The sequence below is a fragment of the Penicillium maclennaniae genome (assembly GCF_028827695.1).
Source record: "Penicillium maclennaniae strain IBT 15551 chromosome Unknown utg000001l:1.0-3280838.0:1.0-3283122.0, whole genome shotgun sequence".
NCBI lineage: Eukaryota > Fungi > Ascomycota > Eurotiomycetes > Eurotiales > Aspergillaceae > Penicillium > Penicillium maclennaniae.
The window spans coordinates 2,290,541-2,314,729 of record NW_026623213.1 but is presented as its reverse complement, the minus strand read 5'-3'; the positions used below and the strand labels follow the sequence as shown (position 1 = coordinate 2,314,729).

General features: G+C 52.2%; 11 protein-coding genes across 11 annotated transcripts; 2 read left to right on the top strand and 9 right to left on the bottom strand.

The window, feature by feature from the left end:
• Positions 1 to 629: 629 nt before the first annotated feature.
• On the top strand, positions 630 to 4,396 carry N7477_000896 (putative DUF221 domain protein; the record flags this gene model as incomplete). Its single annotated transcript, XM_056962559.1, has 4 exons — positions 630 to 814; positions 876 to 2,534; positions 2,596 to 3,299; positions 3,354 to 4,396. Coding segments are annotated over 4 exons (3,591 nt in total), but the record flags the coding sequence as incomplete, so codon positions are not given.
• Positions 4,397 to 4,545: 149 nt separating this feature from the next.
• Positions 4,546 to 5,778, bottom strand: rmt2 (protein-arginine N5-methyltransferase; the record flags this gene model as incomplete). The annotated part of the gene is made up of 1 exon (XM_056962558.1): positions 4,546 to 5,778. The coding sequence occupies one exon, from the start codon at positions 5,776 to 5,778 to the stop codon at positions 4,546 to 4,548; it is 1,233 nt and encodes a 410-aa protein (XP_056827561.1).
• Positions 5,779 to 6,335: 557 nt separating this feature from the next.
• Positions 6,336 to 7,422, bottom strand: N7477_000894 (prohibitin subunit PHB2; the record flags this gene model as incomplete). Its single annotated transcript, XM_056962557.1, has 4 exons — positions 6,336 to 6,659; positions 6,719 to 7,074; positions 7,135 to 7,203; positions 7,254 to 7,422. 4 exons carry the CDS (start codon positions 7,420 to 7,422, stop codon positions 6,336 to 6,338), a joined length of 918 nt encoding a protein of 305 aa, XP_056827560.1.
• Positions 7,423 to 7,578: 156 nt separating this feature from the next.
• N7477_000893 (putative polyadenylation factor subunit CstF64) lies at positions 7,579 to 8,521 on the top strand (the record flags this gene model as incomplete). Its single annotated transcript, XM_056962556.1, has 2 exons — positions 7,579 to 7,630; positions 7,692 to 8,521. 2 exons carry the CDS (start codon positions 7,579 to 7,581, stop codon positions 8,519 to 8,521), a joined length of 882 nt encoding a protein of 293 aa, XP_056827559.1.
• A 2,295-nt stretch (positions 8,522 to 10,816) lies between these two features.
• N7477_000892 (complex I 24 kDa subunit family protein) lies at positions 10,817 to 11,653 on the bottom strand (the record flags this gene model as incomplete). The annotated part of the gene is made up of 3 exons (XM_056962555.1): positions 10,817 to 11,092; positions 11,151 to 11,441; positions 11,537 to 11,653. 3 exons carry the CDS (start codon positions 11,651 to 11,653, stop codon positions 10,817 to 10,819), a joined length of 684 nt encoding a protein of 227 aa, XP_056827558.1.
• A 333-nt stretch (positions 11,654 to 11,986) lies between these two features.
• Positions 11,987 to 12,333, bottom strand: N7477_000891 (uncharacterized protein; the record flags this gene model as incomplete). The annotated part of the gene is made up of 2 exons (XM_056962554.1): positions 11,987 to 12,190; positions 12,241 to 12,333. 2 exons carry the CDS (start codon positions 12,331 to 12,333, stop codon positions 11,987 to 11,989), a joined length of 297 nt encoding a protein of 98 aa, XP_056827557.1.
• Positions 12,334 to 12,784: 451 nt separating this feature from the next.
• On the bottom strand, positions 12,785 to 13,846 carry aah1 (adenosine deaminase; the record flags this gene model as incomplete). The annotated part of the gene is made up of 1 exon (XM_056962553.1): positions 12,785 to 13,846. One exon carries the CDS (start codon positions 13,844 to 13,846, stop codon positions 12,785 to 12,787), a length of 1,062 nt encoding a protein of 353 aa, XP_056827556.1.
• A 505-nt stretch (positions 13,847 to 14,351) lies between these two features.
• N7477_000889 (L-threonylcarbamoyladenylate synthase) lies at positions 14,352 to 15,651 on the bottom strand (the record flags this gene model as incomplete). The annotated part of the gene is made up of 2 exons (XM_056962552.1): positions 14,352 to 14,624; positions 14,695 to 15,651. The coding sequence occupies 2 exons, from the start codon at positions 15,649 to 15,651 to the stop codon at positions 14,352 to 14,354; spliced, it is 1,230 nt and encodes a 409-aa protein (XP_056827555.1).
• Positions 15,652 to 16,488: 837 nt separating this feature from the next.
• On the bottom strand, positions 16,489 to 19,909 carry N7477_000888 (putative DUF814 domain protein; the record flags this gene model as incomplete). The annotated part of the gene is made up of 4 exons (XM_056962551.1): positions 16,489 to 18,070; positions 18,123 to 19,699; positions 19,758 to 19,826; positions 19,877 to 19,909. The coding sequence occupies 4 exons, from the start codon at positions 19,907 to 19,909 to the stop codon at positions 16,489 to 16,491; spliced, it is 3,261 nt and encodes a 1,086-aa protein (XP_056827554.1).
• A 495-nt stretch (positions 19,910 to 20,404) lies between these two features.
• On the bottom strand, positions 20,405 to 21,069 carry N7477_000887 (coatomer subunit zeta; the record flags this gene model as incomplete). Its single annotated transcript, XM_056962550.1, has 3 exons — positions 20,405 to 20,645; positions 20,706 to 20,931; positions 21,003 to 21,069. The coding sequence occupies 3 exons, from the start codon at positions 21,067 to 21,069 to the stop codon at positions 20,405 to 20,407; spliced, it is 534 nt and encodes a 177-aa protein (XP_056827553.1).
• Positions 21,070 to 21,627: 558 nt separating this feature from the next.
• On the bottom strand, positions 21,628 to 23,632 carry N7477_000886 (uncharacterized protein; the record flags this gene model as incomplete). Its single annotated transcript, XM_056962549.1, has 2 exons — positions 21,628 to 22,931; positions 22,987 to 23,632. 2 exons carry the CDS (start codon positions 23,630 to 23,632, stop codon positions 21,628 to 21,630), a joined length of 1,950 nt encoding a protein of 649 aa, XP_056827552.1.
• Positions 23,633 to 24,189: the final 557 nt, after the last annotated feature.

The following is a 24,189-nucleotide window of genomic DNA, read 5'->3' as shown; positions in this document are numbered from 1 at the left end:
TAGTATAGCTAGAACTTATGCCTCAGGCTTGAATTACATAATGCGGTCGATTGCAGAATCAGCACCGCCACATCGTTCAGGCCAATCAGCAGGGCTTCCCCTTTTAAGCAACTTGTTTACAAGTGGAGTGGGCATAACCCTTAGCAGGCTGAACAGGTATCGGACCCCTTCGTTGGTGTCCTGCTTTTGTGTCTCCAAGAAGAACTTGCAACCTGCAGCGACTCAACGGTCCGCATCGAATCGGCTTTTATTTGCCTGAAGCCGCCGAAATCTGCTTGGCTGTTTCACCAGACGCTTGATGTCATTTTACATCCCGATCGGCGATCCAATCATTCCTACGGCTCATTGCTTTGGCGGGGGGGCTAGCGCAGCCCTGAGCGCCTCCTCAAACTCCAGCCACTGTTGTCATCGTGTGACGCTCAAGGCCAGCGTTCATCGACGCTTTACCGTTGATCAAGCTTTGTTGTCAACTTTCCTTTGTTAAAGTCCTTCTTGCCTTATATTCGCTTGGTTAGGTCGGCATTGCCCTTCGCTGCGCTCAAGTCGATAGGTGCGGGAGCAAGTCTGGGATGCTTGTGACTTATCTCTTCAATATCTGCAGTTTCTGAGGTTCCAGTCTTTCTCATAGTGTCCTCTCTCGGCCGATCACGATGACGGGGTTGGGGGAAGCATTGGAGCACGCTGGTGGGACCGGCAGAGCCGACTCGGGTATCTCGATCCAGACCTTTCTTGCGTCGCTGGCGACGGCTATCATCGTTTTCGTGGTCGAATTCCTGCTCTTCCTACTACTCAAGGGCAAATTGACCCGCATTTAGTCAGTTCCTGCTTTCACTTGTACACTGAAGCGGCGAAGGCCACGGCTGACCATCAACTAGTCAACCACGAACTTATCTAGTCCCAGATCGAGAACGAACCAAACCATCACCACCGGGTCTCTTCCGCTGGATTGGCCCGGTGTTTCGAACTTCCAGCTCAGAATTCATCCAAAAATGCGGCCTAGACGCATACTTCTTCCTATGCTATCTGCGGATGCTATTAAAGATCTTCGTCCCTCTTGGGCTGTTGATTCTACCCGTCCTCCTTCCAATCAACCGTGTTGGTGGAAAGGGCACAACTCGCAAAAATGCGACAGACTCGTCGTCCTCGTGGAACGTGTCTGGCTTGGATCAGCTGGCCTGGGGAAATGTCAAACCCGAGCATACTAGTCGGTATTGGGCTCACCTTGTCATGGCGGTTATTGTGGTTGTCTATGTCTGCGCTATCTTTTTCGACGAATTGCGAGGCTATATTCGCTTGCGACAGGCTTACATGACCTCCCCGCAACATCGACTTCGTGCATCTGCAACCACTGTACTGGTTACGGCTATTCCGCCTGGCTGGCATGATGTTGATTCCCTTGATGCTCTCTTTGACGTCTTCCCTGGCGGAATTCGCAATATTTGGATCAATCGCAATTTTGATGAGTTGAACGAAAAGGTGAAAGCGCGACAACAACTCGCGCTCAAACTTGAATCCGCTGAGACGGAACTTATCTCCAAGTGCAAACAGGCTGCGCTGAAAAAATTAAAGGTCGAGGCCAAAAAATCTGGGAAGAACAAATCCAAGGCTGAGGATAAAGAAAAAATGGCCACTGACCGGCGTGCGGCTGAGATTGCGATGGGACCCGGTGTCAGTTCAGGTGATCCCCATCAGGCACACACGCTACGCGAAGTACTTCACCGACAACCCGACACACACAATCGAAACACGTCTGCTGGATCGCGGACAGACGCAATCTTTCCTCTCGCAGCTGTTGGTGCTGTTGGCCAAGGTGTCGGCAGATTGGGCAAGTCGGTGCTGGGGGGCCTGAAGAAGGTTGAGGTTGGCTTTGATAACACCTTGACCCGGACAGGCGGCTATGTCGACACTATGAATGACACGGCGCCCCCTCGAACAGTCACCCCGACACAGAATGATGAAGATTCCCACACCAACCAATTTTCTCTTGAACATCCTTCTTCTGCCACGAAGCTTCCTACTCCAGAGCCTCCAATTGCCAGCTCTATGTGCCAGGATACGCAACAGGCACCGAGGCGTCCGTCTTGGAAGCAGCGACTATCTTCCCACACCTCGAAACGTTCTGCGCGAGAAGCCGACGAACATCCTCTTACTGGCCCCGTTACTCCCGTCGATAACGGACCCCGCCTGGGTTCGGACAAGTCATTTAAGAAAGCTGATCAGAAGATAGACAGCCGGAAGCGTCTTAAAGAGGGTGATAAGGTCGAAGGAGAGCAATATCCCATCGCCTACAATGAGGACTTTGAGAACGAAGACTACGGGGAGCCGATGTGGCAGAAATACATTCGCCAAAAAGATCGGGACACTCATCGCCTTCCTATCTTTGGTTGGAGTTGGATGCCTTCGCTCTGGCTCGTCGGGAAAAAGGTTGATACGATCGACTATTGTCGCAAGGAACTTGCTAGGTTAAATCTCGAGATCGAGATTGATCAGCAGCACCCAGAACGATTCCCGCTGATGAATTCGGCATTCATCCAGTTCAACCACCAAGTCGCTGCACACATGGCATGTCAGTCCGTTACTCACCATCTGCCTAAGCAAATGGCACCACGTGTTGTCGAAATCTCCCCCCGATGATGTCATCTGGGATAACATGTCTATCAAGTGGTGGGAACGCTATCTGCGCACCTTCGGTATTATTACCCTGGTTTGCGCCATGGTTATTGGCTGGGCATTTCCTGTCGCCTTCACCGGCCTTCTCTCTCAATTGGCGTACCTGGAAGGGACGTTTCCATGGCTGGCTTGGATCAGCAAGCTGCCGAATTGGTTTATATCTGCCGTTCAGGGTGTTCTACCCGCTGCTTGTTTGGCCATCCTGATGGCACTCCTACCCTTGATTCTACGGTTTTTGTGTCGGACTCAGGGTCTGCATACGGGTATGGCCGTTGAACTGACAGTTCAGAACTACTACTTTGCATTTTTGTTTGTCCAGCTGTTCTTGATTGTCACGATCGCATCCAGTTTCAGTACAATCGTCGACAATGTTGCTAACGTGACCAGCTGGCCGCAGCTGTTGGCCAACAACATCCCCAAGTCGAGCAACTACTTCTTCTCCTACATGATTCTTCAAGCCATGTCTGTGAGCGCCGGTGCGCTTGTGCAAATCGTTCATTTGATTAGCTGGTTTATTCTTGCTCCCATCCTGGACAAAACTGCTCGGAAGAAGTGGGCTCGGACGACCAACCTGAATCAGATGCACTGGGGTACTTTCTTCCCCATGTACACGACGCTTGCCTCTATTGGTATATATAGCCCCCACCTCTTTTTCCACCTAGACTTCTCTAACTGTCTCGTAGGGTTGATCTACTCCGTGGTTGCACCCCTGATTCTAGTGTTCAACATCATCACATTCAGCTTGTTCTGGTTCGTATATCGATACAACACGCTGTACGTCACAAAGTTCCGCTTTGACACTGGCGGTCTTTTGTTTCCTCGCGCCATCAGTCAGCTCTTTACTGGATTGTACGTCATGGAACTGTGTTTGATCGGCTTGTTCTTCCTGGTCGAGAATGAGAAAGGTGAATTGGCCTGCAAAGGCCAGGGCATTATCATGATTGTCGTTACGGTTTTGACCATCGGATATCAAATCCTTCTGACCGACGCATTCGGGCCCTTGATTCGGTATTTGCCCATCACCTTGGAAGATGAAGCCGTTCGTCGGGACGCAGAGTTTGAGCGTGCTCAATACGCCCGGCTTGGACTTGCCATTGACGATGGGGAAGGAGATAATGATCATCACGAGAGCAGCCTCGCCAAATTAGAACAACAAGAACGTGACCAGGGTCATGATGAAGATGAGCGAGGTCGAGATATCGAGTTGAATAATTTGGAAGCGGATCGAAGGGCTCATCTGAATCGCAACAACTCGAGTGGCCTACTTTCGACTCCCCGAAGTGGCACCAAGCGACCATCGTGGGCCGATCGCTCCCCTAATCGAAGGTCCAAGTTTTTTGGGGTCAATACAGCCACCGCCAGTCCGACTATCCAAGCCCTGCGCGAGAAGATGGCACACGATACGGAGGCCCAGGGGCCTCCCACCAATGCAGTCGGCCATGCTCTATTCGAAGGCATCCATGACGAGCTGGAGGATCTGACACCTGATGAACGTGACCAACTGGTGCAACGTGCCTTCCAACACGAAGCCCTCCGCGCCAAGCGCCCAGTCGTCTGGATTCCTCGTGATGATTTAGGAGTCAGTGACGACGAAATCTATCGGACCCAGCGTTTCAGCAAGCACATCTGGGTGAGTAATGAGTACCAAGCCCTAGACGGCAAATGCCGCACGATCTTCAGTCGCAGCCCACCAGATTTTTCCGAGGTGGACTTGATTCAGTTGTGATCATTACATATCATAAGCGTTGTTTGTATTCCCCGGTATAGCGTTCTCTCAAGCGTCCCATTTCTCTGTATCATAAAGCGAATTATTTTCTTCCCGGGTAAAAGAAGGGAAAGGGTATATTCCGTTGCACCTCATCTCGCACATCCATCTTAATCCATAAACCGACACAAAGGCAGACGATAATTATCGACAACCCAGTACGCTCTCCTTACACCCTCCCACTCGCCCTCCAACTTGGGAACCGGGATATCCTCCCACTCAACATCAAAGCCCGCCTCGAACAGATCCATCTCGGCAACCTTTTGGTAGACATCATAAGAAATCTGCCGATCAGCACCCATCCCATTAAAGAAACCCCATTTCCCCTCCTGCTCCAACAACCCAATAACCTGTTCCGAGAAGAAATCGCGGAAATCAGCATACGACTCTGCAAACGTATCATAATAGATCGCGTCAAACGTCTCTCCGTTCGCCACCAGAGCAGGCAGAATATCCTGCCACCGGCCCTCATGAATCACAACACCAGGCTTACTATCCCAGCCACGCTTCTTCATCTCTGCCACAACATCAGCATGCGCTTCGATGATGTGGTGCGATGTAGGCGCCTTCTCCTGTAAAAATCCGTCCACGATCCCCATTCCGTGGCCAATATTCAAAACCTTCAGGCCTGGGGTCGGGAGGAGCTTTTCGGCAGATTTGCGCATGATCTCGCGCTCCCATTCCATCATGACACCATTCTGGTCTGAGTCGAGGATCCGGTCTTGTTCGATAGTGAGATTCGAGTCTAGGTAGCCTCGATTAGAGACTTGGGGGTTTGCAGGTGCGTCTGTCCGGGCAGTTTCTTGCACGGAGGCATCGACGAGTTCCGGGGCTGTCTCGGACTCTTTTCCCGCCTTCGCTTCTTGTTCCTCATCTTCGTCTTCATCGGAGAGCTCTTCATATCCGTCCAATCGGTTCATCAGCATTTCGGCGCGCACGCCGGCGTCGACGATCAGCTCGTACAGCTCCAATGCGCCGATGCGCCGGGCGAGACACCCCGGTGTCTCGTCGTTATTGTCGAGATCATTCCAGATCGCGCCTTCTTGCAGGAGCAGCTTGACTGTGGCAATGGCAGACTTCAACAAATCGGGATCAATGGTAGCGGCGCCGTTGGTCTTGTCTTCTGCTTCGGGCTCGCAGGCAGCGATAGCAGAATGGAGAGGGGAGTAGCCTGTTTCCGGGTCCTTCACGTTGGCTGCATCGGGGAGCTGGGATTGGGTCCGGACGAGCTGGCGTAGCTTTGCGAAATCGTGTTGAGAGGCAGCGAGGAGGATCTCTTGCACATCAAGATCGACGTCGATCTGCGTGAAGGTAATTTCGGGGTCTTCGGTGGGTTCAGCCATGGTGATCTTTAGGGGGGGGGCGAATGTCAGCAGCTGCGTGTTATTTCTTTTTTCAGAGTTTTTGAGAGGTAGAGTTCACTGATCGATCACATCGACAGTGAAGTGAGGACTCACCAAGGCTGTCTGTCTTTGTCGTTGTCAAGCTCAAAAGTGGCGGATAAAAAAAAGTTGGTGGAGCCCCGCTCGCCGCCCTCGTCCCCGCGTCCGAAGATACCAGGACTCTGCCATCTCAGCTCTTCAATACGTGTAGACGTACATTGAACCTTGGAATTCAGTTCGGAACGTTGGAATATGACTTACCTACCATGCATTCAATGTTATCTCTCAGCTCAAGAAAAAACAAATGCCCAGGTCTCTTATCCATTGACGCTGTGGGGTGAACGGTGGCCCGAACCTTGCCTACAGTCAAATTGACAACCTAATGATACATCGCACATGGGTATTGTGAAGACCTTGGTAGTTTTGTTGGGAGAAAAAAAAGAGAAGAGACCGCATCTGGATGCTCCTAGAAAGCTATTTGTACATGATTCCACAACCCTGCGCCTGATTAATGTAACTTATTTGCCCTCCTCGGTCGACGCGTGGACGTTCAAGCCCAGACCCTCATTGTCGAGGTACAACTTGTTACGACCGCCGTTCTCCTGGATAATAGTGGCAATCTGTCGGGCATTCTCAATCTTACGCAGCTCGATATAACTCTTGCTCTTCTTGATCGCGTCACCAATCAGCTCGGCGGAGCGAGCCTCACCCTGTGCGCGGACAATGAAAGCCTGCTTCTCTTGGCGAGCCTTGTCAACCAGGAAGGCAGCTCGTTGAGCGTCCTGCTGGGCGACTTGCTTAGCCTCGACAGCAGCGGTGAATTCGGGGGAGAAGGTCAGGTGCTGCGGAGAAGGCCGGGATTAGCGAAGCACATCTTGAATGATCCAAATACAGCACTTACAGTCAAGGAAACATCGTCCAGAGCGATGTTGAAGCGCGCAGCGCGGCGAGCCAAGTTCTCGCGAACCAGACGGGCAACGTTCTCACGCTGAGTGATCAGCTGGCTAGCGTTGAACTGAGCCACGACACTCTTCAACACTTCGTTCACGATCGAGGGAAGCACACGTTCGTCGAAGTCTTGGCCGAGGGTTCGGTAAATCTGAGGAAGAGCGTCGATGCGGGGCTTCGATAGGACACGACAGGTGATGTTGACCATCTGCAAATCCTTGGTGCCGGTCAAGGAGGCAATGTTGCGGGGTTTGGCGCGGACATCGTAGATGATAGGGGTCTCAAACCAGGGAATCCGGATATGAGTACCTGCGATTGTTCCAGATCATCAGTGATAGCTCATTCCAGCTCCTTGAAAGACGATTTTACCTTCGCTATAGATTTCCTTCTTCACACCACTCAGTCGCGAGTACTTGATAGCGCGGTGACCACCGTCGACTATACAGATTGTTAGAATATTCCAGTTTCCAGTTGAAGGTCATACATACCGTTGAAAAGGGAATTTGAGACTGCCCAGGCGCCGACACCGAGAAGCACCAAACCAGCCAGACCCATGCCGCCGCCGCGGCCACCACCGGGGATGCCGCCAAAGTTACCCTTGCGCTTTTGCAGCATGAGCTGCACGCGCTCCCAGGCCTCCCGTTGATTCTGAGACATGATGTGAGCGTGATGATGGATCTGAAAAGATGGTGGATGAAGACGGGACGTCAAGAGAAGGTGAGGTAGTTGGCGGTGAGCAAAGTCCGGCAGAATGTCTCTTTCGCGCTTCATTCGACTTTCATCCTTGTAACGCCATCATTCCTCATCGCAGCTATGGCGCCTGATCGCACGGGAAAGAGTGTGTTCTTGGGGAACATCCCCTACAGTATGTTCCCTTCTGCTGTGTGTTTTACCGGTCCCGCTGGCGCAATACTAATCATCCGTAGATCTCACGGAGGAGCAAGTCAAAGACATTCTCAGCACGGCTGGCACCGTCACCAAGTTCCGTCTGATGATGAACCCCGAGACCGGCAAACCCAAGGGCTATGGATTTGCTGATTTCGCCGATGCCGATGCGGCGGCTTCAGCTGTTCGCAACCTCAACGACTACGAAATAATGGGCCGCAAAATCCGCGTCGATTGGCCTCACAACAACGAGAAGGATTCTGTGCCCACAGACTACCCTGAAGATTCGCAATCGATGGCTCAAGATCCGACGCCCCAGCTTCAGCAGATCCCCGGGTCCGCGCCATTGCCTCCTCTTCCTCCGGGCGTTGACGTGCCCCCTCACCTCGACTGCCCGAACGCCATCTCTCACACTCTCGCCTCTCTCCCACCCAATCAGCTCCTCGATGTCCTCACACAGATGAAGGCTCTCGCCGTGGCCGACCCCGCACGCGCAACTGAACTCCTACGTCAAGCTCCACAGCTCGCATACGCGATCTTCCAAGCGCTTCTGCTCATGAACCTTGTGGAGTACCAGCTGCTCGGCTCCATCGTCGAGCAAGCGGCTCAGCCAGCTCCCGTTCAGCAAACCGCACAACAATTCCAGCAGCCATACGGTGTGCCTGGTCAGATCGGTACCCCGCCTGTCGCAGGAACGCCATTTGCCCCTCCCCCTCCTCAGGCAGCCGCACCTCCAGGCGTGCCCAACCAAGACGAGCTTTTGCAGCAAGTTCTGAATATGCCCCAATCAGCCATTGATGCTTTGCCTCCGATGGAGCGCAGTCAGATCATGTTGCTTCGTCAGCAGCTTATGCAGGGTGGCATGCGGTAGTGATGATGTCTCACCTATTGCTGTACCTTTGATCTTGCGGTCCAATCCGGCATGCTGTTGCAAAAAGACTTCATTTGGCACGGGCTATCAATTCTCATCATGTTTCATACTTTCTCAATGGCGAAGGGCGGCGCAATTGGAGTGATATACTCGTTTTTCATTATGCATACCAGCTTCAAGGTGGAATCCAGCTGTACTTTAAAACTAGGATAATCCATATTACCTCTAACAAAGCTCAATACCTTCAGACGTAGTCTGTGCCTTCAAGTTAATCTGATATTTCCAGAACCCACGCACGGTGTTGTCTTTTTTGGCTTAGACGAAAGATGACTTAACTTGTAGTTAAGCTATCCACCATCGTGAGTGAGAAGAGCACCGGGCCTGCGGTAAGGTTGACACTGTTGAGATATCATCGTAGCTAAAATCCGTCCATGCTCAATCCAAGATTTAGCCCAGGGCATGGGGACGCGCGCTTCTCGATCAGAAAGTCACAAGTGGCCTGCATGTTTTGAAGTAAATGAGTTGATACGCGTTCGAGAAAGATTGCGGAACTAATGATCCTATATCTGATGCCTGTGAACCAATTCAAGAACCAATTGTCAAACGCCATGCGCTGCACGAAAGATAAGGACTCAAACCAAAAGCAAGCGTCCTCAGTCAGCGCCCGGATAAAACAAGCGCCGGTAGCCGTGGAAGCCCTAACTTGCCATCGTCATCTCTTCAAACTATTCGGTATCAGCTCCTGAGAACGTATTCATGCTTCTGAATAGACTGTATCATGATTTTTATATGGTAGTGACTAGCTGATCCACAGAATCCGGTTCTGTGGACTTTACGTAGCCTCGTGTGCTATCTTCAAAGCATCGTCTGTAAATTGAGATGTCGAGTTTATCTTTTCCTTTTAGCTAATGAGCTCCATGTTCCAAGATCAGCTCGGATGACTGAGTAGTATTCAGAGAGCTGACTAAGTCGAGCATCCTTCAGAGATGCGGTTCAGTTCAGTTGAAACATTCATACATTAGGGGAACTGCGACTTGTACCTTGCAGCTTCTTACCTATTGGGAACGTGGTTTATGGAGCCAGAGGAGTATGGAGAATATCGTTCATTTCCACTCATTGAGCCCAAATATCTTGTATGCACGAGACTTTACTTTCTATCACTACGTCAACCGTCAACATAGATATATATTCACAGTGACTATCGTGGATTTCTACACACCGCTCTTCTGTTATATACACGCAGTGGATGTGCGACTTTAAAGACTATATTGCAGTCATTCCCCGACTGAACCGTTTGGTATTCGTGGATTCTGGTGTGACCGAAATTACGCCCATAACGAGATTCAGTTGTGTACACCATCAAAACATAATTCCCACGGCCCTCTTTACTCTTCTTCTTCTGAGGATAATTACATTCCTGGAGATGTACGCTTAGATGTTCAATGCAAAATGACACTTCAGCTGGTGCACACTGTGCGGCAGAAAATGCTACTTCGAATGAGATGCCTTGTAGAATCACAAAGCCAGGTATTGAAATCTGAAGGCGCTGATTGTGCCCACGTGAGGATATTCTCGGTGGGCCAGCATTATCAGTCAAGGGCTCAGGAGCAATCACTCACTGTCGTGAAGGTGCTTTAGGCATTTTATCAGGTTGTCCCCTTGTTTGATATTGTTGGTTCTTTAACGCTTCATACATATAGTCTCACCTCTCTCTTTTTCTTCTCTTATAAGTGATTCAGATTCGTGGCTGCTGACGGTGATCATCGTCTCCATTGTAAGGATCTAGGTTGGTCGTAAATGCCTGCTGTTTGCCAATGGTCAGGTTTGGCCTTACCACAAAGTGATGCGAAGCCAAGAAAGACTTCCAAGAAAAAGAGGCGATCTCAACAAATCCGATGCATCGAGTTCTAACTCAAGATAAGAAACAAGGGAATTTGGATGCGATTTAATGCCGATAGTAACTCGGCTCGATTTGCTTGATGCTCCTATGACAAAGCTAGGAGCCACGTACTGTACATGGTAGAGGGGGAAAAAACAAAATAAAGACACCCCAATTGATCATCATGGAGGGTGCCAAGCACCTCTATTTTTCCTTCGCAACCCTTGTGTCCTTAAAGGGCGCGGCATAGACTTTACCATTTCTGAACCGAAAACACGAAGACCATTCCATTCACGCCCCTTATTGTTGGGGTTGATCCAAAGCCCCGTCCTTACGCATCATGACCTCGGGGTTCCACTCGGGGACTTCCTTAAGGTTGGTGAGACCGGCACTGTTCTCGCATGTATCACGGCCACTCATGGGGCCGGGGCAGGAACCTTGGTAGCGTTGCCAGTGGCGCTGGCGGAGTCCTTCAAGGCAGTGAGAAGGGACTTGATGGACTCGGGGGTCAAATCTTCGTAGTAGTCGTCGTTGATCTGGACCATGGGAGCGTTGACGCAGGCACCCAAGCACTCGACCTCGATGTAGGTGAAAAGGCCGTCCTCGGTGGTGTGGCCGGGGGTGATACCGAGGTGCTCGTTGATGGCCTTGACGATAGCGTCGGAGCCGCAACCGCCGAGCTGGCAGGGGGTCTAAAGGATAATATCGTCAGAAAGTGTCCAGTACTCTGTTTGAAAGTGGGAGCCTTACAGTAGTGCAGACCTGGACGAAGTACTTGCCGACAGGCTCACGGTTGTACATCGTGTAGAAGGTTGCGACTTCGTAAACGCGCATGGGGGGCATCTCGAGCATGCGGGCAACCTCGTTCATGACGCTGATGCTGGTGAAGCCGTGCTGGCGCTGGCCGAGGTCAAGCAGAGGCATCACGGCGGCCTTCTTGTACTGGGGAGGGTAGCGCTTAAGAATCTCATCGACGAGGGTGAGGTTCTGCTCGGAGAACTTGAACGGAATAGACGGGTTGTTGTGAGGCTTATTACGGTGCTATTGACGCGGTGCTGTTAGTCCATTGGTCTTTGTTCTACCGTGCGGTCGCATTGTCGTGACCGGTAGTCGAGGGGTCCAAGAAGGATGCATACCACTGAGAGGGCGTCACTGAGCCGTTGGGGAGCGGCGGAAAAGGGTCTGTATTGGGAAATAGGGAATTGGCGCAGCACCCGGCTGGCCCGTGTAACGGATGAGAGCTTCGACGCCATGGCTGGAGGAAAGATGCGCAACAGACGGGGTTGAAGTTGGAGAGGAGAATGACGGATCGAGTTGGCGAGGCGTTTTCCGGGTGTTCGGCCAATCAGAAGCGACAGATTACTCCCGCCTTACAAAACACTGGATTCTGTCTCCATTCATCGCAACTTGCAATATAATCCTGAATGGTTCTCATTCTGTATTCTTGAAACTAATGCAGACCTGACGACTATGTCTGCCTGTATGAACTCAGAATTGAAGATGACCGCTACCATGATATCTTCCATCAGTGTGCATCCTATACGACCACCATCATTTCGCCGATGCCCTGTCCACTAACCAACGAGCTACACATTCTCCATGCGATAAACTTCATACGCCACCTCCTCATACGGATGTGCCCGTATCAGTTCCTCCACTGCCTTCAGCATCAGGTCGCGCCCGATGCACATCACCTCGATCCTGAGCTCCTCGACCCGCTCAACTTCCCCAACCGCCCCAATCGCAGGGTTCGCCCCATCTCCCGGAAGAAATTGGCCAGTCCCATGACTCTGAAAGCAGCATTTGGTGTATTTGCCGCCAGGAATGAGCCGGCGCCTACTGCAAAGATAGCTTCTTTGCAGGCTTCGGCATTCTCGGTTGGAACAAAGAAGACCAGCTTGTAGCGGTCGGGTACAGTCGACGGGGTAGACATCGATCTGTAGTTGGGACGAAGTCGGAGCGCGATGGAATCTTTGGCACGAAGCTTGAGGCTTGATATTTTGGATGGATATGACGTCCAAAGTACTACCCCAGGCGAGGAGCGAAGACTGGAAATGGCTCTTTGGCTGAAAGCCCGTTGTTGGGAGGTAGACCGGGCAACTTCCCAAATGCTAGTGCTTAACCGGGGCATCCAGTTCAACGTGCAAAGTGGACGCAGGTGTGAGACCGTTAGTCGTAGAACAGCACTGCCAGACTTACCAGATCTACTATTAGTGCCTCAGGCATCAAATATGTGACGAATCCCTCAATCAAAGAAATCAGACCGGGAATCATGAACCACAGATTCCCTTATATCTATCGTGTCGAAAGTTGAGAAATATGATAAACACAAATGTTGAATGACAGGGTATCAGACACCAAGCACCACGCTCCAAATCACCGATTCATACAACAGGCATGTACTTCTTCACATGACTCTCAATGCGGTCCAACAACTCCGCCTTGCGCTCATTTGGAATCCAGCTCTCTTGGACACTGTTCTCAGCAATGATGCGCCACTCCAGAACAGACAACTTGTGAGCCTCCTGCACTGCGCAGTAGTTGTCGAGAATGTAGCCTCCGAAGTAGGCCGGGTCATCACTGTTGATGGAGAATTTGACGCCAGCTTCAAGGAACCGCCGAATAGGAACCTCCTCCACCTTCGTAACACAACGCAAGCGCACATTGGAGAGCGGGCACACAGTGAGAAGAATACCCTCCTCCGCAACACGCTTCATCAGCGCCGGATCCTCAATCAGCCGAATACCGTGATCAATACGCTGGGCACCAAGCTCCAGCGCAACACTAATGTGAGAGGGATCTCCCTCCTCACCAGCATGCGCAGTCAGCGGGATACCTTGCGTCTGAGCATGCGCGTACTGAGCACGGTACATATCCTTTGGCGGGCCAACCTCGGTAGAAGACCACCCGAGACCATGGACCACACCCGCCTGGAAATGGCCACTGGACAGGAAATCTTCATACACTTTCTGCGCCGATTCAACCGGCAAATGGCGCACAAAGCACAGAATCAACCGGGTGCTCATACCCAGCTCCCGTTCCGCCCGCTCACAACCCTCTGAGAATCCCTCTGCGATAGTCTCATAGGGAATTCCGCGGTCTTGGTGGACCTGGGGATCGAAGAAAACCTCCGCATGGTGGACACCATCGGCATGGGCCTTGGAGAAATACCACCACGCCAGATCGGCAAAATCGGCCTTGTTACACAGAACCGCCATGCCTTGGAAGTAGAAGGAGAGGAAGTCATCGAGCGAGGTGAAGTGTTCGTAGCGCGTGGATAGAGAGGCAATGGATGCGTAGGCCGGGTTGGTCGCAGCGGGCAATTCGATGCCATTGCGCTGGGCGAGCTCGAAAATGAGCTCGGGGCTCATGCAACCTTCCAAGTGGACATGGTGTTCGCACTTGGGCAGGCCATGAAGGAATTCATGCAAATCGGATACACACATTGGGGATACTAAAGGAACGGGAAGAAGAAGTATAGGAAGCAAGAATTTTTCTTTGGATTGAAGGTGCGGAGAAGACTACATATACAGAAAGTCCCTATGGGGGCTGTTTCACCGGGAACCCAGATCCTCATCCATCTCCGATCCTCTCAAGACCCGAGGTTGGAGGATTTTCTTTTTCTTTCCCCTGATTGAGCGGGGCAGTGGCTCTGATTTCCCCGTCTTATCTCGCCCACGTTGTGAAAATTTTGGCGGCCAGGTACACCGATAAGCTTTGACCGTGGGTCGGAGGTCCCCGATCCATGCATCCTGTTCAGTTCTTCTTTGGACCATTAGAGTTAACTTTAATGCGACTAAGGATGAATTGGAAAGTCCAAGAGATGTGCAATGTGTTGGCATCTACGTAAATATGGATAGGGTATTATCCCCCTCAACCTTTATGCTCGACTCCCCCGCAGGTCCGATGAAGCAAAGAAATACGTAAGATCGTTCAATGTTGAATGAGGTTCTAAGCCTTCATCTCTATTCCGGCCGCTTTCCGTAAGCGGTTCATTACGGCCGCTGCCAAGTCGCCGTCCTGGTCAGATATCCCCTCCACGTAGATCACGTCGACGTCGCATTCATCTAGCGCGCGCAGCGCAGCAAAGAGTCCGTGTGCAATAGAGGCTGTGTCGGAGCCGAGATGGTAATCGTAGGCTAGCTTGGTACGCCTGTTCGGGCTCCCAGTCTCCTGCACTGGCAGAGTGAAGCTAAGCAGGTTCTCAATGGCGGCGTCAACGGGCTTGAGACTTTCCGCTCAGGACAGTGTCTGGCGCAAGGCCTAAGCCCTGCTTCCAGAGACGGGTACGCACAATGCCAATGTTGTGCGCGTGGATGGCAGTGTCGTGCAGATCGTTCTGTACGTGACGAGTCACACCGGCCGGGTTTGACCCCGCTTCGAAGAGAACGACGCGGGCTTTCGGGGAGTAATGGCGGTACTTCATGCCGGGGGCGCGGGGGATCTCCTTCACGTCCAAAGTCCCATCGTTATAGGCTAATGTGACATTCTCCCAACCTGCACACTCGCGCAGCTCTTCAATGCCGATGCCGCCGGGGCGTAGAATAGCTGGTGTGCCACATAGTCCATCTACAACGGTACTCTCCACACCAACACCGGACGGGCCTCCATCAAGTACGAGCTCAATACGGCCATGCAGATCATGATAAACATGCTGCGCAGTGGTGGGAGAAGGCTTAGTCGAGGCATTGGCCGAAGGCGCGGCGAGCGGACGCCCCGTCGCGTGGATAAGCAGACGTGCCAAAGGCGAAGCTGGCATACGCACGCCAAAGGTCGTCAAGTTCGAGGTTACCTCTGGAGCCAGCTCAGAACCAGAAGGATTAGGGAGAATGATCGTCAATGGGCCAGGCCAGAAACGATCGATGAGTGAGTTGTAGATCGTGGGGATAGAGACGCGCCGTGTCTTGGTTGCGCTAGGGCTGACTGGGTTTTCTGGGTTCAGAAGCCGATTCAGCATGGACAGAGAATCAACATGAACGATCAACGGGTTATCAGAAGGTCGTTGCTTCGCGCGGTAGATCCCCTGAACAGCAGCGCTACGAGTTGCATCTGCACCAAGGCCATAGACTGTCTCCGTTGGGAATGCAACCGGGATATCACTAGAGCGAAGGAGCTGAGCTGCTTCTTCAAGAGCGTGGAATTCCGGCGTTTGGTTCTTGCGTTCGTCTGCCCACCACTCAGCCAAAGACCGTTCTCCCGGTCCCTGGTTCAGGCGGTGGACGGAGACAACCCGTGTATCTTTTCCAACCATTGTGGTGAAGAATTTCGCAAGTCTGCGCTGACTGCAGCCAGCGAGAGCGTGGGGGGACAGCAATTTGATGTGCAAAGGTCAGATCAATGACGCAGTTGTCGCCCGCACACGCAATCGGGATCGGTGCTCGAAGGGCGTCAACGGCGAAGGGGCCCGAGTCACACTATCACACTATCAAGTGAGCGCTGGTTCTGGTGGATGTATGTCGGATCGGGTATTTAGGACATGCGGTCGACGATCATCTCGTGCCCTATCCGATGCAGCCTGAGCGTCTTATCGGAAACGCAGAAAAATCGTGGATCGCCAGGGCCGCCCATGACGTCTGATGACTCAGCACGTTGGGCACGAAGATCTGTGCCATGAGATCAGAGGAGATGATATCTAAAGGGATGATCCTGGTATAGAGGCTGAAAAGGGGGTGAACTTGAATAGAGCTGATCTTATATTGCGGGGTTGCGCCTCGTCACGCTTTGCCAGGGGTGCTCAGCCCTGCCGACAGGAAGAAGTTCGGATCTGCCCACATCATGTCCAACGTGGCGCTTGTTTATTTATGCGAGAACTTGGTATTCCGAACCCACCTGCAACGTCTATCAAGAATTCTGCTGGTTTCATGAAGGTACTGGGAATGTTGTCGATTTATCATAGATAAGACATTCAAACAAAAACTCCAAATTTGACGATGTATATCTTGAAGATCGTGCAGGTATATGTCGGAGCTTGACACCACCTATCAAACCCCGAGGGGGAAAAAAAAAGGAAAAGAGCTGATAGGAACCTCGAAAAGTTCAAAAAATCTGTATTTCGTCTAACTTGTACCAGAGTATCTATACAGGTCGATCATTTCTTCTTCCTACCCTTGCCACGTCCACCACCACCTCTGGGGCCGCTTTTGCCCTTGCCCTTATCACCACCACCGGCACCACCAGCCGCACTTCCCGGAGTCATGATGCGAACCTTGCCCACAGGCATACTGTTGATGATCTCGGTATCCTTCCAGCCCTTGATGAGCTCACCTTCTCGCGCACGTAGTTTTTCAGCCTCAGCACGAGGGATACCAGCGTCCTCAGCATGGTCCTTCTTGACTTTGCCGGTGGTAGTCTCATGGACCCAGCGGCCAATGATTTCCTTCACGGCCTTGCCCTTCTTGACAGTACCAGGCTGAAGCTTGACCTTGTACTTGTATCTACCAAGAGCACCCCAGGGAGCACAGACGGCAATGGCACCAAGGATCTCATCGTCCGGAGTAGGAGTGCCGACAAGGGCGGGGATCCAGCTTAGGTCGGCAGCTTCGGCGGCGGCGGTTTCGGGATCGTAGTCGTCGGTACCAGTCTCAGTCAACTGGGCCTGCCGTTTTTGCTCGGCTTGAGCAGCTCGTTCATGCTGGGCTCGGCGCCGCAACCTGGTCGCCTCGACCTCGCGGTCCCTTTGAGCTTTGGCTTCGGCCGCCTCGGCCGCCTTGGCTTTGCCCTTGTTGTTACCAAGGAGGCGAAGCGCCAGTTCGCGTTCCTCATCGTCTTGTTGAGCATACTTCGCTGCAGCACGCTTCTCCTTGGCCTTCTTGCCTCGAGTGGGTGCGATGCGAGGAGGCGCTGGCTCTGCCGGACGGTCGAGGGGCTTGCCCTGGCGCAGAGTACGTCGCTCTCGCGCCGAAAGCTTCTGCTCCTCTTGCTGAGGAGCTATAGAGTCTTGACCAGTTGTAGATTCATTCTCTGCTGGCCCATCCTCTTCGGCATCATCGTAAGGGATTGTGTCCTCCTCCGCCTCTTCTTCGGATTCAGACTCAGAAACATCAGGCGTGATCTCCGGTCGAGCCGGCATCTTGGACTCGCCTCTTTGAAGCGGGTTCGTGACAGGTGCCTTGTCCTCATCTTCTTCGTCTTCGTCCTCTTCTCCAGACTCATCAACCTGCTGTGTCTCTTCTCTGGCCTCTGCAGTAGGCTCAGGTGACGACTCTTCGGTTGGCTCCTGTTCAATAGCGGGTTGCACGCGCTCCGCAGTGGAGGTCTCCGTGGTAACATCGGAAATCTCGAAATGCTGCTTGTGGTTTTTGACACTCTCCTGGCTAATCTGGAAGAGGACAGCGAATCCAAGAACCAGCTGCGATGGCGCCAAAAAGTTCTTCTCGCCCTTAATTTGAAAATCACCAACAGGGAGGATTCCGCCACCGACCTCAGCGACCTTGGACACCTGGCTCGGATGTACCCAGTAGGCGGACATGACCGCCTTGGATTCCCAGGCTGTTGAAGTCGCAACACAGAGAATTCCTGCCTGGGAAAGGGTGCTGGGAGGAATCGGTGCGTCTGCTGATCGGTTCTTGACGACGATAGGTAGTGCGTCTTTCAGGTCAGCGTGGATGAACACATCGCCCTTCTTTAAATACCGTCGGTAAAGCAGTTCACCCTGCATGGCATCACGCGCACTGTGAGATGAAGTCAGACATGGTAAAAAGGAGCGAAGAGCGGGATAGATACCCAATGACAAGATAGCCCTCGGAAGATATGAAAAAGATGAACTTTTCGAACCAGAATGGCTCGCGTGCGTGGCGTAAGACTTGCTTCTCCTGCTTCAGACCCTTCTTGAGGTCTGCTGTAACCTTCTTTTCATGGCTCTTGAGAGCCTTCTCGGAAGACTGTAGGGTTCTTTGCTGCTTGTCCGATGCAGACTTTTTTTGCTCATAGTACTGTGTCGCGTTGGCCCAGGGAGTGAGACCGAGATCGATATCGATCTTGAGCATCTTGTCGTTGGCATCAGCCTGCTTCTGGCGCTCCAACTCTTCATTTGCAGAGTCAGAGTCAGATTCATCGCTGGAATCCATTTCTTCTTCGTCCTCTTCTTCACCGACTTCTCCGAGAATCAGGGTCACTGTGTTCTCGTGTAATTTAAGAGGAAGCTTGATGATCTGAGCGACAGGGTTTCCTCGGCCTTGTTCCATCTCAATGAGACGATCGATCTCACCCCAGTCCATTCCCTGAGCTACAAGACCATTAACGGCATCCATCGCCTCCTGAACACGATACATATTGTCCTGTATAGCGTCGGCCTTGCGAATATGAAGCTCCTGTGCATCCTTGAGCGCGTCAATTCGCTTCCGATGCTCCTCTCGCACAGCTTCTAGCTTACGCTTCGCCGCCTCCTCCTTCTCTGTAAGCCTTGACTCAAGCCGCTGAGACTCTAAAGACGAGAAGTACTCATCAACTGTTGCATTGAAGCGCTCAAACTCCAGAATGGTAATATCTGGCTTTCCCTCGAACTGACGAGGTCTGAAAGGATGGAAATCCTCGTACAGAAGGCCAGGAGTCTTGGAGGTAGTTTCTTCCTCGACAGGAGCCCGGGTGTCTGCCTTTGCGACAATGTAGCCAGGATGGCTATCACCAGTGTTGAAGCTGTTCGAAACTCGCTGAGCCTCCTCCAGCGTCTCAAGCACCTGCGTCAGGGTAGACTCATCGCCCAGAACCTGATCAAGCGGCATCGCCGGATCAAGCTCCTTGATGGCAAAGGCATGATCCAGCAAAAGTGGAGGATATTCGGGAAATCCCTGCGACAGAGCCTTTCTCAACACGTCGGTGTTCTTCTTCTTCTTTGATTTCTTGGGCGCATTGCTCTCGTGAGAAACTAATGCCTGCGCCTTTTCCAAGGTCTCCCTCACACGGTCCGCGGTGATGTCAGGAACTCCGTTGTAATTCTGCTTATTCGTCACGTTGTATTTGATGCCGATCTTGGCCTCTTCCCCTTCCACCGCGGAAACCTGTCGGAATAGCGCAATAATGGTGTACTCGCGATCGGTGAGGATTATGTTGCCGCCGGCGAAGAACTCGAGAAATAGGTGGTATGCGCCATCACTGAAAGAGATGTTGATGACACGGTCCGTTCCAATTTGCTCGATACTTGTAATGCGTCGCGATTTTATGAACTTGCGCAAGCGCGTCACGAAGGGCGAAGGTGCCGCCGCAGCTGTCCGGTCGTACTGAGTGATATGAGTGCGGAAACCGGAATCAACGATGAGTTGCCGCTTATGGTCCGGTTTTGCAAGCTTGAATAGGAATATGCGCTAAATAAAGGCACTTAGCTGGAGCTCGGCTTCTCTGTATTGAAGGAATTGAACGTACTGACGACAAGTCGTAGATGTTGGACACCCGGAGGTTGACCAGCTCCGCGGCCAGCTCCTGCGTGATGACCTGAGGCTGGTGAGTGTGTTGTTTCTTCTGAGCGGTTTCCTGGATATTACCTTGACGTCTAGCGACGAGAATCTCTGCTTCATCGTTAACCGGGAAGTTGTAGGAGAAAGGAATTTTCGAGCGTGACGTATGCGGGGCAGGAACCAAGTCGGCCTCTCGTTCAGGACAGCCGCTTACCCACTCGACTCCCTCGGGGTATAGAATGCGCTTTACACAATTCCGTGGTACGGCTTATTCAACTAGGCATAGCTAATATGCTTGATTAACACAGGTCTTGATTATCGGAATTCGTCTTTTTCATTGCAGTCATCAGCGTACCAGCTACGGGAGTATTAGCTCGAGACAATGTCTCGAGTCCACATAGGCAAAGCGCTTTTTGCAGGATGCACAAAGAGAAGCACGCAAATATCTATGTCCTCAATCCATGGAATCGCGAGGTCGGACCAACAAACAAATTAAAGAAAACCATATCACGCCAGGACCAGCCAGGAAAGAACGAAACGTAAAAGACAAGATGGAATGCTCCAGAAGGCAATAATAAAAATGCAGGCTTTCCAATCCCCCCAGGAAAGGCTTTTCTACATCTGCCGCAAGCCCTCGGCGAGACGGCGCTTGCCGAACTCCCACGCATTCATCAGACCCTGCTCGGAGAGGTCGATGTTCTTCATGTTGGGCGCATCGGCGGCGGGGGCGCGGCTGACGCGCGAGGCGATCGTGACTGGGTCGGTCTCGAGGATGATTCCGTCATCGATGATCTCGTCGATAGTAAGGGAAACAAGGTCGTAGTTCTCGACGATTGTACGCTTGTCGGTGGCACCCCTGTTGAACATCTCCGTTAGCTCACAATTTCTACACCTCGAGCTTCAGGTCTGGACCTACTTGAACAAAATTCCCATAGCATCCCGCATGGACAGAACCACGTTGTACAACAAGACCTCGTTCTCCTCGGCGCTTCCCACCACGTAGAGCATCACGTCGCTCTCCATCTTGAAAACCACAATGCGATTGTCGTACAAGATCACATCGCTGGTGGACTTGTTGGTCTTTTCGAGAAGGCCCTTCTCGAACGCCTTCTGCTCCTTGACGGTAGGGTAGGGGTTGGCGCCTGGGTAATCCGTCGAGTTGGGCGCAGCGCCGGCGGGGGATGGGGTGCCGAGTAGTATTTTGCAAAAATACGGGACCCGTCGTCCGCGGACATGACGAGAACCGCGTTCACGGAGAAGAGAGATAGAGAGCCAGGCATGTTGATATCGGTTTCCTTCTTGTTTGTTGGAGCAATTGACGGAGAGACTCGATTGTTGATGCGCGCAGGAGCCAGTCTGGCCGCTGGCGGAGTCGCACTAATGTTGTTCCGTTGGTGTATGTGGCAGCGCAACTAAAGACACCGATGCTTGGGTCATGGCCCTTTCTATTGTTTGGAAAGGAACTAAATTCTAGATCATCATTCATATCTATTGTAATTGTATTCATCAAGTTAAATTAGGATGGCGCAATGGGATGGGTATCGGGTTATCTACATGTCAACTGGGAAGTAATGGGGCTGTCGAACAATAAACTGATATGGAAGGGGAGTTGGGAAAAAAAGGAAACAGAGCACTTTCACAAGAGATACGTAATCATGACAGTGGAAAAAGGAAATAATATGGAGTTTCACATAGTGCAACAGGACCAACACGATGACCTCGCACGATTCCGAGCCTTACGTTCCATGACATGACCGCGTTATGTGCATCACAAAGGGGTATGATAAAAGACAATTTCGAAATCACATCAAATCATCCAATCTGAGAGCCAGATACAGCTAAGACTGTGGAGGTGGCGGTGGTGGTGGGTGCTGCTGCTCGTCCGAGACAGGGCGGTTAAACCAGCCTGGGATCCAGCTCGCACGGTTCGCTTTCTTTCGCGCAGCTTCTTCCTCCTCAAGCTTGGCCGCATCACTGACCAGACGCAGAGGACGTAACTTGCTCTGTGTCATCACTGCACCAGTGTAGTTGTTCATGCCACTGCTTGATCGAGGCGGGCTAGAGGTTGCTCCAGTAGAAGCAGTGTCGCCGGGCGCATCGCTCGTGACACTGGGTGAGCTGCTCCGTCCAGCGCGATCGGGCTGGCTAGTCAAGGAGGGTGCGCGGCTTGTGCTGGAGAAATAGCTAGCTGCTCCCGAGAACATACTCTGGCGAGATCCCGGCCCCATAGCTGTTGGGCTGATGGGCCCACCACTGTTACGCCCCCCGCGGTACATTTGCGTGACAACGGAGGCAGCCGCGGGATCTACCTGTTCAGAGCGCGCACGGCGATGACTGGCTCTCACTGATACAGGCCGATTGAACGGGATGCTAGGTGCGGTCTCCGGATTCTCGTTGGCAGAGGGTTGGGGAACTGAAGGCGGGGGCATCATGCTGGCTGGGCGAGACCTGGGGATGGGGCGAGTCTGTGGGCCGGCGACCACCGACTTGGCCCGCTGCAAAAGTGATTGAGACGGCGCATCATCCTTCTCCGGAGGAGTGGGAGGCAGTTCTTTCTCAGTCCCGGTCTTGGAATCATCTTTTTTTTCATCATCATCATTGCGATCCAAAACATGTTCAAACCCATCATGCTGGAGAACGCGGCTAATAATGCGCTCGATGTAGAGAGTGAGGGCCTTATTTTGATCCCTGAGGGCCTTGAGATCGCCTCCATCCGGCTTGCGATTTGCGTCTGATTCAGGTGATTCATCCACAGATTCGAGTTCGTCTGCTAGAGAACCTAGGCCACTTCGAGACTCTTTCTCGGGGTGAGCATGCTGCATGAAATCACCTTTAGTGAAATCACCCGTGAGGGTCTTTTCGCTAAGAAGAAGCTGGTAGCTTTCATTGTCTTCCATAAGACGAGCATTCGCCACACGAGCGTCCAAAAGCTCCTTCTCCAAATCGCGCTGACGACCGCCGCCTTTATTCTCCATCTCGACAAGCTTGATTTGTGACTCGGCTAGTTCAAGGCGTAAAGACTCAATGAGCTTATCTTTCTGGAGAAGGAGATTGGAGTTATTACGAGAAGGGCTGCGTTCGAGTTGCGATGATGGGGCGAATTGGCCATCCACATCCGGAGAGGCTCGATTGCGGAAACTGGCTGTAGATAATGTTAGCGAACAATGACCAAAAAACCCGAAAGAAAAAGCACATACAAGATCGGGAAACTTGACGCTCGCTCTCAGCATTGACGGGCATGCTCTTTTGCGCAACTGACTCCTTCAACCGTTGGATAGTCGCCTGCAACTCTTCCTCCCGGCTAGTCTGCTGCTCCTTCTCCTGCAGCATGGCGTTTCGCTCCGATTCATAATTCTGCTCCAAATCCCTGATCTGGCGTGCTCGATCCCGAATCTCGCCACTGAGAGCTTCGATTCGAGTGTCCCGCTCATGGGTAGCGTCTTCTAACTTGCTCTGTTCGCGAACGGCTTCGTCTAAGCGCATTTGTAGAACGCCGAGTTGTTTCTGGTATTGTTCAGACGCCGTCTCGGCTTTCTGCAGCTGCTCCCGTAGCTCTTCAATCAAAGCGGCATTCTGCGCCTTTGCCTCCTCTTCGGAGGGGTCATTATTGATGCGTGGGACATTCGACATGCTGAGATTGGATCGGGCGCGAGTTCTTGCAGCGGCGCGCGCGGAGACTGGCGTGGATCCTCTGAGGGAGGGGGAGCGGTTGAGACCGTTTGTCGCAGTGCTGGGCGAGCGTGCATGCCCTCGTGTGGTGGACCCGTTGGTTGAGGGCGGATCTGCGGCCGATGATTTGCTGGAACTGACGGGGGTTCCAGGCTTGCGAGGCGTTGCTGACATCTTGCAGGGTCCCGAGGCCCGTGGGACACTCGCAAAGGTATATAAAGAGAATTGATTCTTTCAGTCACTGGAGATAAGACTGCGACAAGAAGGAGTAGCCGGGGTTGAGAGCGGTGGTAATGAGGGAGCGGTCAAAAAGCAAAGTGGACCGCCCTTAGTGGAGTGCCCGTGTACAGACTGGGGACCGGGAATGTAATGAGCGTTGTTAGAGATTAAGTGCTTGCCACATGGTTGGAAGCCGGAGAATCATCGAAGACGGGACCTCAATCTGAGAGCAGCGTGGAATGACAGGAGAGGAATGGAAAGTAACTGATTGCAGTCGGGAGTCGACACTCTTATTTTAGTGAGGAATGCGGGATCTCCCTTTCTGGTATTTTTAGATACCCGCAGTGACGCCGACTGGAGGCTGGGTACGAGGCAAGGAAAAAGTAGCAAAGGGTCGTAGATATGCTGGACAAAGAGGCAAAAGGGTTGAGAGACCAGCTGAGCCTCGTCACTCCTTTTAGATCGAGGACAACTACGCATGTTTCAACCGGGACGAAATAAAGGGTCACTGT